The 15,123-nt window shown below is 33.9% G+C and overlaps 1 protein-coding gene across 1 annotated transcript; it reads left to right on the top strand.

The window, feature by feature from the left end:
• LOC109849839 (probable protein phosphatase 2C 78) lies at positions 349-5,025 on the top strand. The gene is made up of 4 exons (XM_020419723.1): positions 349-815; positions 911-1,275; positions 4,109-4,345; positions 4,572-5,025. The coding sequence occupies exons 1-4, from the start codon at positions 548-550 to the stop codon at positions 4,836-4,838; spliced, it is 1,137 nt and encodes a 378-aa protein (XP_020275312.1). The 5' UTR covers positions 349-547; the 3' UTR covers positions 4,839-5,025.

Raw genomic sequence — 15,123 nt, 5'->3', positions numbered from 1 at the left:
TCTTAAACAAGAGAGAGAAAAAAACAAGGGGGGGTCAGAACATCGCACGTGGAGAAGAAAGTTGACTAGTTGAGGGTTTCGTTGGCTAAACTAAACTTAGGAGAATGGGGTTTCATGAGAAAAGTAGGAGAGATTTAGCAGCCAAAATGACCAAAGTTCAGGGGGTTTCATGAAATTAACCCTTTCATAAAAGTATTCACAAGTCGAGAATCAGACCAAAACTGAATGTCCAGTCCACCAGGGAGTCAAAACTAATTTGTTCGTGTTGACAAGTCCTCTATCACCACAATGAGCTTTGAGGGGCGAAGAAGCCGTCAAAGTCTCATCACTTATTAGCTTCCAAAGTCTAACCATAAAAACCCCCACTCGGGAAAAAAAAAAAGGAAACAAAATAAGAAGGAAAGGAAAAAAACAAGAACGGAAAGAAAATTTTCAGTCCGCGTTTCTCCTCTATTTAACGCGTTAACGCCGCGTACTTCCGCAATTTCTCCCATCAAAATCCCTAATTTTCTCTCATTTCCATTCTCGACCTCAATCGAGAAGAAAGATGACGACGATGCTACGATCGTGCTTTCGTCCGTTAGAGCGATGCTTCGGCCGCCTCGGCACCGGCGACGGCCTCTTATGGCACCTCGACCTGAAGCCCCATTCCTCCGGCGAGTTCTCGATCGCTGTCGTTCAAGCGAATTCATCGTTGGAGGATCAAGGCCAGGTCTTGACCTCGCCGTCGACGACCTACGTCGGCGTCTATGATGGCCATGGCGGACCTGAGGCCTCTCGCTTCGTCAACAGCCGCCTCTTCCCTCATCTCCACAGTAAAACCTTAACTCAAGCCCCGGTAGAATTTTCAAAACTCGATTTTTTTTTCTTCGTGCGTTGAAAGTGATAAAGTCTCGATCTTCCTATCCAGAATTCGCATCGGAGCAGGGTGGACTGTCGACGGAGGTTATAAAGAAGGCGTTTGATGCGACGGAGGAGGAGTTCTTGCATTTGGTGAAGCACTCGTGGGTGTCGCGGCCGCAGATTGCTTCGGCAGGGTCGTGCTGCTTGGTGGGGGCGATCACTGAGGATGTGATTTACGTGGCCAATTTGGGGGATTCGAGGGCGGTGCTGGGGCGGAAAGGGGCTGATGGGAGAGCTGTTGCCGAGAGATTGACGAACGACCATAACGTCGCAGTTGAGGAAGTGAGGAAGGAGCTTGCGGAGAACCATCCGGACGATTCGCATATTGTTGTGTATAATCGAGGAGTTTGGAGGATCAAAGGGATCATCCAGGTGAGGAGCAACCCCTAAAACCTTTGATTTGGTAGTACATAGAGGTTACCGTATTCCATTAATAGCTCATGTTTGTTATTATGGATTCACAGTTCTAAGCAAGTTTAGGTAAGGCGAATAGCGATAGCTTGTCAGGTCGTTTTGGTTTATAATTGGAACCTCGTATTCCATCATCGTCGGCTGTTGTAACATGAATTTTATCGTTAGGTTGTTGCCATAGATGAATAGGGAGTGGATAATGAGAATTCATACCCATCACGGACTATACCGCGCGAAATGAACTAGAGTAAGTCGTCATTTTATTATTATTGTACTACCAGCAATGCTGTTTGAGCGTCTTCTATTAAGATTTAGGATTTCTAAAGGGCTAATGTCTTCTGTTGGTCGTATGCAAACATGTTATCCATACTAAGGACTCGTCAACAGATCATGCGATACGAGCCATAGACATCCGAAAATAAAGCTTACTGATGATGTCCGTGGGCAATCGGAATAAGTTGTTAGTTCGATCTATAGTGATTGGTCTACATCTTCTCAATCAGGAGCAACATCATGCCGTTCTTCTATTCATCTCGTTTTTATTTCTCTTTAGGGATTCACCGTTAAATTTGAGCCGGCGATGTTTACAGGCACAGAAAGTCCACATTTATCCATTTAATCTTTGATCTATTTGTTAGATTACTGATTTTTTAGGCATGTCGAAGTTTCTTGTTCTTTCTCTGGGACAAGGGGCCACTATTCCCCCGCTGTCTCGGTGGATAGTGTGCAGGGCAGACAAGAAAGAATATTTTCCTGCTGCTTTAGTGGGTAGTGGCCACCAACACCGAAGGACCCATCTTACTTTAATGGAGGTTGTGTCTTTAATAGTGCTGGTGTCCACTTCCTAAATGCTAAATGGTCACCTTCCACTGCTGCTGAGTTGAAATTTCATGAAGGCCTTTAATGTGGAGGTTTTGTATTGGGTAGAAACATCACATGAATAATTGGATTTGGATCTAATTTTGTAGTATCTCAAGATTGGTCGTATTGTTCTTGGCCCTTTGTTATATTTCTTAAATCAATAATTGGCGGAGCGATTTACATGAATCATGCTCATCTCAATGGAGCTTTAATTTTTTATTTTTATTTTTTGGATAAAAAGCATCAGCACATTGAGGATGTTGGTCTTGTTGGCCTCTAGTGTATTTGAATTCTTCTAAATGAATTTTTGTATCCATACCACATTCATGTGGGTCTCTAGTTTATTTTACTGCCTTTAAGTGGGGATCTTTATCCATATATAGTCATCTCTGTTAGAAGAAAATGGTACAGAGGGTGAGAAAGGGAAGGCTTTAAATGCATATTCTATTTTATTGTTATCTTTACCTGGCTAGGTTCTCTGAACTTGTTGATACTAAGCTAGTGGTTCAATTTATTCCTCAAACAATATTGACTCATTTGCATGTTTTTAAAGCATTTGACCGGACATCTTTTGATTTGGAGCAAGTTAGTCTCAGGAAGTTCTTTAGAGAACAAGCTTGTTTCTATGTAACTGTTTGCTTGCCTTCTGTCCTAATTTTTTTATTCCTTGATTTCTTCGGATTGGGCTCTTCTGGATTGATAATTCTTCCATCATTTTTCAAATCCATACTGCAGTTGTCATCCTATTTGATTAGTGCAATGACGGGAATTAGTTTTCTTTACTGTTAGCGTAGTAGTGGGGTTTACATTATTAGTGCTAACTTGTCTTGCTATAAAGCTATATTCTGTTTGCTTGCCTTCTGTCCTAATTTTTTTATTCCTTGATTTCTTCGGATTGGGCTCTTCTGGATTGATAATTCTTTCATCATTTTTCAAGAATCCATACCGCAGTTGTCATCCTATTTGATTAGTGCAATGCCGGGAATTAGTTTTCTTTACTGTTAGCTTAGTAGTGGGGTTTACATAATTAGTGCTAACTTGTCTTGCTATAAAAGCTATATTCTGTTTGCTGGACGAGATTCTTGATCATTATGTCTTTTCTTGGTTGTACTTAATAATATCTTCATTGTTCCTTTTGAAGTCATTATGCGTCTAAAATTCTCCTTTTCAAAAGTTAACATGGTATTCAGCACTAACTTTTCCGATTATATGCTTCATAAAAGTAAGAAAGTTAAGCAAGTTGATTGTTATATTTGTTAACCTTATCCTCAACATTATTATTGCAGCCACTAACCTCAAGTCTTCAGGATGATTACTGAAACAACTGTCATATTGTGTAACTGTTTGATGTTTGTTGACTTTATTCGTATTAGTAGTCATTTGATCTGTCTTTTCTTGTCATTTAATTTTTATCTATTGCACTCAGGTAGGTATTTATTCTATGCCTCGTATGATTCCTCAGTGACCTTTTATCCTATTTTATATTTAACATTCTTGTTTTTGAGGAACACAAGTATCATGCGCTGGTAGTCAGATGTGTACTGGGTTGAAACTTAATACATATTTGGGGTTTGATCTTTATGCAAACTTGAGAGGATTGATTTTACAGGACATCCTCGTTGCATTTTAGCTTGCAGTATTCCGTTTTATTCCAGAGATTACTTCAAGTTCACGTGATTTTTATTTATTTATAAAATGGAAAACTATTAACATCTCAAGGCAATCAGGAACATCACTGATCTCTTCTTCGAAGTTTTGATCTTTCTGCATAATCAAGGATTTTGCCATATCCAATCTGTCACATGTTTACTAAAGAAAATATACCTGCAGATAGTAATATAGGCCGATACCCACTTAATCATGGGCATATTGATGAGCTCCTAAAACTTTACATTAAAATTGATGACTGAAGATTGTTGTTTTTCATTTGCAGGTATCAAGGTCTATTGGTGATGTCTACTTGAAGAAACCCGATTTCAGTAGAGACCCATTATTCCAGCAATTTGTTTCTCCTGTCCCATTGAAGCGAGCTGTTATAACTGCAGAGCCCTCAATTCGAACGAGAAAGCTCAAGCCAAATGACTTGTTTGTGATTTTTGCATCAGATGGCCTCTGGGAGCAGTTAACCGATGAAGCTGCTGTTGAGATAGTATTCAAGAACCCGAGAGCAGTAAGCCCCCTTCTACCAGTAATAAAAAATAAAAAATTCCTGTCCAGAGGAGAGGGTGACACCCTGGCAATTCAGTGCAGTCACCTATCAATGCACTCTGATAGACTTTAGTGATGTACGCATTGAGATTCGTGATATGCTAGATGTCGTCCTCTCCTAGAGAAAGCAAAACATTTTCCATTTTTCGCTTGTTTCATGTTCTTATTATTTTCTATGAATTTTTTAGGGAATTGCGAAGAGATTGGTAAGGGAAGCCCTGAATGAAGCTGCAAAGAAAAGGGAGATGAGATATAGTGACATAAAAAAGATAGAAAAGGGAATAAGAAGACACTTCCATGATGATATAACATGCATTGTGATTTATCTCGATCAACATCGCCAAGGGAAGCGAAATAAAGCCGATGGAAATAGTTATGACTACACCAGTGCTCCTGTCGATATTTTCTCCTTCAATTCCGATGAGTCTGAGGCTCCTCTTCATCCTGTGAAGTGAACTATGAGGTTGTCATATAAATGATATATATTATACATAGGTTTATCTAACGGAAAAAGTGATTGGAGAAATTGGGCTTAGAATAAAACTTAAGAGGAGATGTACATAACATGACTTTTGAGGGTCTGTTTATATGTTGGCTCGCAAATTTTGGATATTTATGGGGACTTCTGCTTTTGCTGATTTACTTTGGGGTATGTTTGATTCTTGGAGTTACTTGTTTGTTGACATAATCTACTGAGTGCTTCCATTAACACTACAGCTGCAGCAGGTGTAGGTAGGTGTAACGTATTCATATTCGTTTTGTCGTAGCGGTTAGGGATAGGCATGCCTATATTCTTTTGATTGTGAAAATAGAAGTTTTGTAGCCCAAGGGCAAATTATGATTATTTCTCCATAATTTATAGCGATTATAGTTTTCCATCGAAAAAGGAACAAAAAAAAAGGAAATTTGACGATATGTTTTATACTATGATAAACGACATAAAAGGAAAGAGAAATATGATATCATACTAAACTAAGTATTCGTCGATGTTGTCGCACAACTTCTACTAGATAACACCAAGTGTAAATTTCAGTAAACACCCCTCCCCCCCAACCCCTCAAAAAAATGTACATATATATAGGAACTATCACGAAGCTCCCCTTTACCTTTCATATTTTATCAAAAAATAAACCCCTTTTAACATTCATATTTTATTAGAACCTCCCTAATTTCGGGGGTGGAGGTGGTGAGGAGGTTCTCTGATAAAATCTCAAAGTTAAAGGAAATTTTCTAATAAATCTTAAATTTTTACGGAGTTTTCCTGATGTTTTGAAAGTTGGGGTATGTAGCCTAATAACAAATAATAGATATGCATTATGATATACCCATCCTCTTGTATCCTGTATGCCCTCTGGTATTCAATATTGTTTACGACTACCAATATTTTTAGTTTTATTTAATTAAATAATAGGGGTAAATCTTCGACTAGGATATGGAGGCTGGGGCTCAAATCGGACGTTCAATATTGGCAAGGACTATCTATTATTTTCGATTCAAATAATAGGGCATCAAATACCGGTATTTGTCAAGGACGTGGAAATGGATAAGGATTTATATTCTTTTTTACAATATGCTTGATTCTTGGGGTATGTTTTACTCAAGAGTATGATGTGAAAGACGAAGAAAAAGGGAAAGTCAATTTAGACAGCGAGAATAAATACTATTCTCTTCTTGCTCTTTAAATCTCCTAGATTAGATGAAGACCATTTACCGGAAAGAATGGACTAAGTGCGTCTTGAATATTGTCCCAAGATCACGAATGAAAATAAAGAATTGACTTGAATATTCTCCTAAAGACAAACAACCAATATTACTGGTGAACTGTTTTTTGTGCTTGGTAGTGATGTGTCACATCTCCATCCACTCATCATCCATGTGAATGTGGTCCCACATTTGAATGAGTGGAGGGAGATGTGACACCTCACTACCAAGCATAACTTTTTGTGCTTGGTACCAAGCATACCCTCACAAAACAAAGTATTTCCTATTTTATCACTTTGAAGCAAAATTAATAAATATATATAAATAAATAAAAAGATCTACTACTTCAAATTCTTGAAAATTATTTGACCGAGACGGATAGATTATCTGATATTTTGGATTTGACTTTGTCTTGTAGAAAGTTCGGAAATATTCAATTAAGATAAAGACGTGAAACCTGTAAGATGCAACTAAAATAATAGCCAGATATGCTAATATATCCTTCGGTTCTCAATCTGCTTCCCTTCCGATAGTTATCTAGATTTCAAACATTCCCCTAGTATGATTTTTTTTTCCCTTTCAAATATTGAATATAAATATATTTCTGCTATTTGTGGTTGGTGTTGGAGATTGAACAAGTCTACAAATGTCATAAAACAGCCCTTAACTTTTGGGTTTATCAGAAAACCCTTTAACTTTGAGATTTTATTAGAAAATACCTCTACTCCGTCACAAAAAAAACAGAGGGGCTTCCCAATAAAATATAAAAGCTAAAGGGCATTTTCTGATAAAATTTTAAATATTAAAGGGAGATTTTGTAGAAGTTCCTACACTTAAGGAGGATTTCTTAATCTTTGAAAGTAAAGCGGGGTTTCTAGTAATCATTCAAAGTTAAAAGGGGGGTTTTCTGATATTTACCCGTCAGCATCACCACGGAGGAATTAGGAGTATGTTGATGAAGACAGCATAATTTGTCGAGTAGTATTCCCATTACAGCCAAATCCTATGCGGGGAAATCTGCACCACTCATGTTTGAGAATAATTACGAAAATACCCTGGATGTGAGCCCACGTTGTTTTGATAGGATTTATAGTGACAGGGTAGTTGATAAATCACTACTCACGGGGGCTGCTCTTTTGTGTGAAATGCAGAGGAAAAGTTACCTGATGACTTCGCTGAAATTTACCCATAGCTTGGACAAGCATTATGTGCCCATGCTCTGATGGATTGTTTGGTTCATTTGGTTTGTATATTTGATTTTCTTTTTTTTTTCTTTATGAATTTCTTCTTTAATTACGATATTGTTTCCAAAAATTAAATTGTATATAAAAAAAAAATTTCCTTTGGACTACTACTACGTCAAAGGTGGATGACTTGAGACGGATCTTTTTTTTTCCTCATAAAAGGAATATAAAATTAGAACGTGAATAATTTTTATATCAAAATTAGAAATTTAAATTAGAGGCTTAATCACCACTCCCACCATTATAATATCCCTCTCTTTTTGTAATATCTCAAAATAAAAAAAGAAAATAATTCCTCACTTAATAAGTGCATGGATAGTTTTTATTTCAATTCAAATTAGGGAGGGATACATGATAGTTTTTTATAAATAAATTGGGATTTAAACCATTTTATTCCATCTCTATTTTTTATGTAGATCAAATTGTTCTTCCGTTCACAGGATAACAAATTTAGATTTTCTTTATTTATGATGTATTTCACTTGATTCTCCTATCGATTTAGGTTTTAGTTCTCATTTTAAGTTGATACCAATGTATATTGTAATAATAGCAACCATTAATCTATTCTTCAATAGAGATAAGCTCTTCACTCGTACCACTAATATCTATCATCTCTATAAAAATTTAAATATTAGTAAATATCACTAAACCCTCACTAAGTTTAGGTGTTTGACACTAAACCCCAAATAACTTGGAAACTCCCACTAAACCCCCAAAATCCATTGGCAGAAAGCTTCTAAATTAACATTTTAGTTAATGTGTGGTCAAATGATCAAAATACCTTTAATAAATTTTGAAAGAAAACACCCAACAAGTTTTTATTTTTGTCACTTAACCCCTATTAACTTTTCATAGAAAACCCCTAATAATGGTTGTTTATTACTTTCAAGTTTTTGTGTGTAATTTTTAGATTTTTGAGGAGGTTGTTTCTAATTTTTGGATTTTTAAAAAGGATAGTTTGTAATTTTTATATTTTGTGTGGATCTATTTGTGGTAGTTTTTATGTATTTTTGACTTTTTAGGATCTTCTTCAACTTTTATATTTTTAGAGGTTTTTTGGTAATTAGATTTTTTGGTAATTGTTTGTAATTTTTGTACTCTTAAGATATCTATTTCGAGTTTTTAAAGTTTTTAGGGTGTTTTCTATAATTTTTAGAATTTTAAGATGGTCGTTTTTAATTTATAGATTTTTAGGGGGTTCATTGTAACTTTTAGGATTCAAAAGTGATTTTTTTTAGATTTTTAAGGGTTGTTTGTAGTTTCATATTTTGGAGAGGGCTATGTATAAAATTTATATTTTTAGGAATTGTTTATAGTTTTATAGATTAATATGCAAATAGGAATGAGTTCTGGTGTATACATTGTTCTTAAGGGATAATATTCATCATTGTAAAATTATGGGGTACTAATCTCAAGGAGTTGAGTCCAAAAGATCAAAATGATTTGGTAGTTTTCTGTAAATTTAAAACTTATTGAAGGTTTCATAAAATTTGTGGGTTTAGTGCCAAACGACTAAATTTATTGGGTATTTAAAGAAAACTAGTATAATGCACGTGCTTTGTACGTGAACATATATGTTTTAAGTTTTGAATTTTATATTAAATAGCAGAACCATGTATTAATAAATAAAATTTTATAATAAGTTTGCTTAAAAAAGAAATGTATAAATTAGTTATATTGTGTAGTTATTGTAATTGAATATTTTTCTTATAATCATCGCCTAGTGTTAACATTTTTTAAATAAACCCTCAAATCTAAAATTGTTCTCAAGTAAAACTGTCAATTCTATAAATTATCTTAAATATGCCCCTCGAACTTGAAAGTTATTAACTTAGCTCTAAATTAACTAAGTTGCATTAATCTTGCTAGCTTTTTTTTAATGTTCCCCAGATAGTTACACTTGATACCTGCAACAAATTACAATAATTACTTCTCATTATAACTATTTAATACAGTAAATTACAATAAACCTTATGAACTTTCAGTCCATAAAACTTTCAAATTTGCACTAAGCCCGTAATTACTTTTTTGTTTCAAAGAAAACCCCCCAATAACTTTTTAAATTTTGCAGATAATCCCTATAAATTAGAACCTAAAATGGCATAAAACGACATTTTGAAAGTTACTGAGGGTTTGGTGTAATTTATCTAAAAGATATTGGGGGCTTTCTACAAAAGTTATTAGGGGTTTACTGTGATTTTGATAGTTCATAGGATCTATTTACTACAAAATGCTAAAAGTTCATGGGGGGTTCACTATAATTTGCCTTATTTAATATTATAATTCTTAGTTCAAGCTATTAAAATAATTATACTATCTATATACTATAAAATATTTATTTAATTTACTTTTTTAATCATGCTCTTTAAATAATTTAATACTAAAAATATTTATAAATTTTATCATATTATCATTAAAGATTAATAGTACTATTATTAATATTAAATAATTTTTTTGTAAAAAGGTTAGTTTTCAATCATCACCTTGTATAGATTATTCAGTATCATATAATAATCTTTGAGAAAAAACTCTAAAAATAATATTAAATTATTTATTTAATTTATAATACTAAATAAATAGTGTAATTCATAATTTATGCCATATTATTAAAATAATTATACTATTTATGCTACTCAAAATTTATTCTATTTATTTTATTGATCATGTAATTATAGTATAATTCTTAATATTATTTAGTAATATATTATTCAATTTATACTATTATTTTACTTATTATATAATAATTCATAAATAATAATTATAATAATTTAATTGGTTACTACTAATAATCATATATACTTATTTTATAAAAAAATTTATTTTATTATTTTTAAACAATTAATAGTTATATTATTATTGATAATTATAATTATTTAGGAAGGTTAGGAAGTGCATAATTACTAGGAGGTTATATTTATTTAATAAAAGATTGATTAGAAACAATGGCATACTTAGAATTTATCAAAATTTGTTAGGGCTAAAAAGGAAATTAAAAATTTTACCACCTCAATCCTCTTTTCATAGTCGTATAAATTTATATTTTAAAAACTTAAAAAGAGCCATGTGGCAATTTTTTTAAATCAATATCTGCCTTCGAAATATCGAGATGCGCGCATGTTGATGATTCATGTGCAGCGGGATGGTTAGAGACGGACTGAGAGGGATCATAAGAGGATCAGGATAGAAAATCTCGCGTGATGGTGAAAAACGATGAGTTCATATATCCTGAGTGTAAAGTGACTAATAAAATACTGGGCCTGTGGAGTTCAGATTTTAAACTCTGATGCCTTGTGTTGAGAGTTTGCCGAGGCCCTTTTGAGGAGCTTGGTGTCGCCGCATGATATACTTTTTATGCGCAACGTGCCAACATAGGTGAGTACTTATGAATTCATGAGTATAAAAACATCATGACTCCCTCCCTCAAGCATTTATACCCCGGTGAGGGATGAAACTGTAATGAATTGTATATTTCATATATTTTTCCGTTGATGTTTATTAAATTTCATGTACTTAAACTTCTCAATTAGGATACTTCGCTATTTCTGCTAAACCTTCAACTTTCAGGTTTTTACTTCTGTATTTTAATGCTTTAAAAGGTTTGGACTGAAATACAGAGGCGTAATGCAACTTATTGTTTGTATTTAAGAAGAGGCATGATGCAACTTATTGTTTGTATTTAAGAAGTGATGTTTTCTTTCACTATTGTACAAAGGGTTACTTTGTTTTGTAGGTGAATAAAATTTGGAAGGATGTAGTTAGAGAGAATTAATTTCTGTCGCAGTGTAGTTCGGAATTATTAGGTCTAATTGTTAGATTTTTTTTTAAAATTATGGATAATTATGATTTTATTAGGATTACCAAATATTTGACTGCGATTAGAACTTTCAAATTCTGGATAGATTTAATTTGATGATAATTCTAATTATGGATGAAAGTAAACTCATCATATAATAATTCTAATTTAATATCAAAAACATATGGCATGTGGTATAATTTTATGCGCTTAGGTGACATTGTTTTGTGTCTTGTAGTACAACCAATTTCTCATTATATATATATTAAGGTGGGTGCTCTAGGCATTTATGTTGGGCGATTTCCCAAGTAATAATAGATTTTTAACAGATGTAACGTATTAAGCCCAAACAATCTTTACAATCTTTACTATATCTAAGTGTGCTTTCTGCGTTGTAGGATTTTAGGCCTGTGAACTGTTTAGATCGCCAATATGCTCTTGCCTATTTGTTATTAGTACAGTGCATGAGCGCTACACGTAGACATGCTAGTTTTGTTCTTAATTTGTATATCATTTTAATTTATACTAATATATTAAATATTAGGCATAGCTGTTAAAATTAATATAATTATAAAAATGTTATTAAAATTAATATGCTAAATGTATCACTAAAGTAATTTTTTAAACTATAACGACAAATTGTGTAGAAGTAGGAAAGAGGCGTCTTATTGTCGTCTAAAAGCGGGAAGGAAGAGACAGAATTTTATTTGGAATAGAACGTACCCTATTCAACTTCAACATAGCAACAAAAACTGAGACTCTCTCCAACAAAAACTGATGCAATTGATGTTGGATTTAAATCTAATTAAATCTATTTTGTGGGCACATATGTTATATCAGTGTGTGTTGCTATCTTTCAGTTGACACGCATAAAGTGATCAATCAGGTAATTAGGTCAATGAGTATTTAATATTTCATGGGCTAAATGTGCGGATACCAGGTTGTAATTATAATTTGATGAGGGGCCAAATTATAAAAGTACAACAACTATAAATAAGGGGTTATGGTCCCTAATCTAGGGTTACATTCTCTATTCTCTTAATCCCCATCTAAAGAGATTCTAAAGGAGAGACCCTCAAGATTAGAAGATCAAGAGATTCTAAAGGAGAGACCCTCAAGATTAGAAGATCAAACCCTAATTCAGATCCGTGCAAATCTAAACAATAGATTCAGGTATAAGCTTCCGCTCTCATTGTTGTTATTTATTCTCTTCGAATTAATCATGGTTTTATGGATTAGATCTCAGATATTCAGATCTAACAAGTGGTATTAGAGCCACCCGTGATTAATTCTTAGGAGTTTAAGTTTTAAAATTGGGTTTTTTTATCTTAAATCTCTGGTTTTTCTCAGAACTGTTCACGGATGAACAGTTTAGTTCCTTGAACAGTAAAGTTTTAAATTTTTTTTGGATTTTTTCTTCAATTTTTTTAGGATCTGGATCAAGAAGTCATCCTTTATTTTCCAATTCTGGATCTGGTTTTGAAATAAAATCGAGGAATTTTTTTGGATCTATTTTTGTTTGGTCGTCGGTCCTCGTGCTCCTCGCTGCCGAAGTGTCACTGGCGGTCTCGCTCTCGACTCCGACGGCGATGGTGGCGTCAGGAAACCCTAAGGTTTCGACCTTTGGATGCGGGAGCAATGGAGGCGGTGGTTTCAGATTAAAACCTCAAAGGGTTCGTGCGTGTGAAAACGTGTGGAAATTAAGGAGGTGGTTACCTTAATTTTTTGGCGAGGCTTAAAAGCTTCAAATGAACCCTGCGTTCGTTCTCAAGTTGAACCTTGAGTTCGTTCTCAAGTCGAACCTCTTGCGTTCGTCCTCAAGTCGAACCTCTTGTTCGTCCTCAAGTCGAACCTCTCATTCGTCCTCAAGTCGAACCCCGCGTTCATCCTCAGGCAAGTCTCTTGCTCACTTCAAACGAACCCCGCATTCATTCTCAAATGAATCTTGCGTTCGTTCTATTGTTCTTCTTTTTCGTTGGGTGAAAGAAGAAGGCTGCAGACAATTTGAGTTAGGGCACAACTCACTTAACTCTATTTGGTTTTGGGCGCAATTTTAGTATGCTTAATTTAACTAATTAAGCAATGAGGCCCTATTAAACTATGAAAATTTAATTTAATTTAATTTTAATTTGGTAGTTAATCAATTATTTAATTCAAATATTATGACACTAAGGTATTAAGATTGTTTCTCACTCCAATTGTTTAATTGAAACAAGAAGTTGCCAAAGTAATCTCTCTTGTGTAGATTGTTCATGAGGAATATAAGATGTTTGTGTGTATGCTTTCGTGTAAATATTTAATCGGCCCAAAGGAATATTAATATTTATTTAGACTGCACACACATCTGTGATGATAAACATGTGACAATTATAAGGTTTACATGTGAATAATGAATCGATCCAAAGATAGTTTCATTATTTGACATGAGTTATTATCAATGTTTGATCATTACAATAAGGTATCACTTACAAGTTAATATTACTGTCCAAAGACTTGATATTAATGTTGTGTCAGATATCTTGAGATGGGATTTGTCATTATTTAAATTTTATTGATTACGGTTAATAATGGGAGTATCTTTTGTTTATTTCAGCTAATGCATCTGCTGCAATAATTTCTGCTAACATCAACTCAATTCATATGCTCAATAGTGTTGACCCTATAGTTTTGATGATGATTTAGCAAACAATTCATTACTAATAATCTCTCTAGTGTTTTTGTGTTTCTAGTTTCTTTTCAGGCTATTTCAAGTTCCACAAGTCAATCTAGCGTTAAAGATTCAAGTTCTTTTTGTGTGGTTCTACCTAGGTATATGTGTTAGTTACCTACATATATTGTATGATTGTATTCAAGCTCAATATATATACACTTAACACGATTTATAACGTTTTTTCATATAAATGATTTTTCATTAACCGTTGCCTAAAAATATCTCTATCCCTTTTTTTTTTACAGCTCTTTCATGTTTCACTATATACGTATAATATATGCAAATATAATAATATGTGAATATTTTACATGTCTGAATCAAATTTCACTTCGTAAAGTTACAGGTTTTCTAAGCTGTTTTCAATAACAGGGAGTTTTAGCAAACGAAAAAGTGTTTTTCCAAAATTTTTCTTTTCAAACATGCTTATTTCATAATATTAAACTTTCCCCAAAGTTTCACTATTTTTGGATATGATCTGATATTTTAACCGATTTGTCAAAAACTCCCCCAAAAACCTGTCAATTTTCTCATATCAGTTTTCGGTCGACCGATACGGTTCGACGACAGACAGCTGTTTCTAAGAAATTTCCCAAAGTTTTCCGACGTCGACCGAAATATACGTCGGTCGCCCGAAATTCCCTGCCTTCGGTCGGACGAAATTTACGTCGGTCGACCCCACGCTTCAAAACTTGTTTTCTCACGTTTTTTGAACTAATCGGTCGACCGTACCGGTCGACCGACGGAGTTAACAAACTGAGCTAACGGCTAGTTTTTCAAATGGGTTTTTTCGTCTTTTTCCACTTCTAGCTGTTTGTATTGGGGAGTAATATTACCCATTGCCTCCTCTTCTTCCATAGGACTAGAAATCCAAGTTTTACTGTTTAGCAAAGTATTAATCGCATTTTAAGAGCTGTTTAAGAGCGCTGTTTCGTTAATCAGTTTTTCAAGTGAAAGTTCTCTACAACAAGAAGAGGCTCTCATATTCCATTGGGATCATTACTCTTCAGCTCCTCTTTGTTCATGAGAAGTTTTTTCTAAACTCTTCCATATAGTTACTATTTCACTTTCATTTATTAGCTATATTCATTAAGTTATTTATTGAATTTGATTCACTATTATCACACATTTATTGAGCTGGATATTTTTTCATATGTATATTGTGGGTTGTGGGGTGTGATTTTAGTGAGTGTGAGCTTCATTGTGTTCTACTGTGTCAATTGAGAACAAATACTGTATTTGACTTTTATTTGTGAGAATCACTTGTTACACTTGTACACCGAATCTCTCTCTTT

Source organism: Asparagus officinalis, chromosome 7, assembly GCF_001876935.1.
Source record: "Asparagus officinalis chromosome 7, Aspof.V1, whole genome shotgun sequence".
Taxonomy (NCBI): domain Eukaryota; kingdom Viridiplantae; phylum Streptophyta; class Magnoliopsida; order Asparagales; family Asparagaceae; genus Asparagus; species Asparagus officinalis.
Note: the sequence above shows the minus strand (reverse complement) of the source record. Positions and strands in the feature narration are given on the sequence as shown.

Excerpts from the sequence above, each read along its gene's own strand:
- LOC109849839 (XM_020419723.1), top strand. The coding sequence starts at position 548 with ATGACGACGATGCTACGATCGTGCTTTCGTCCGTTAGAGCGATGCTTC. Across the intron at positions 1,276-4,108 it reads GGATCAAAGGGATCATCCAG|GTATCAAGGTCTATTGGTGA; the intron begins GTGAGGAGCAAC and ends TTTCATTTGCAG. Across the intron at positions 4,346-4,571 it reads TATTCAAGAACCCGAGAGCA|GGAATTGCGAAGAGATTGGT; the intron begins GTAAGCCCCCTT and ends TGAATTTTTTAG.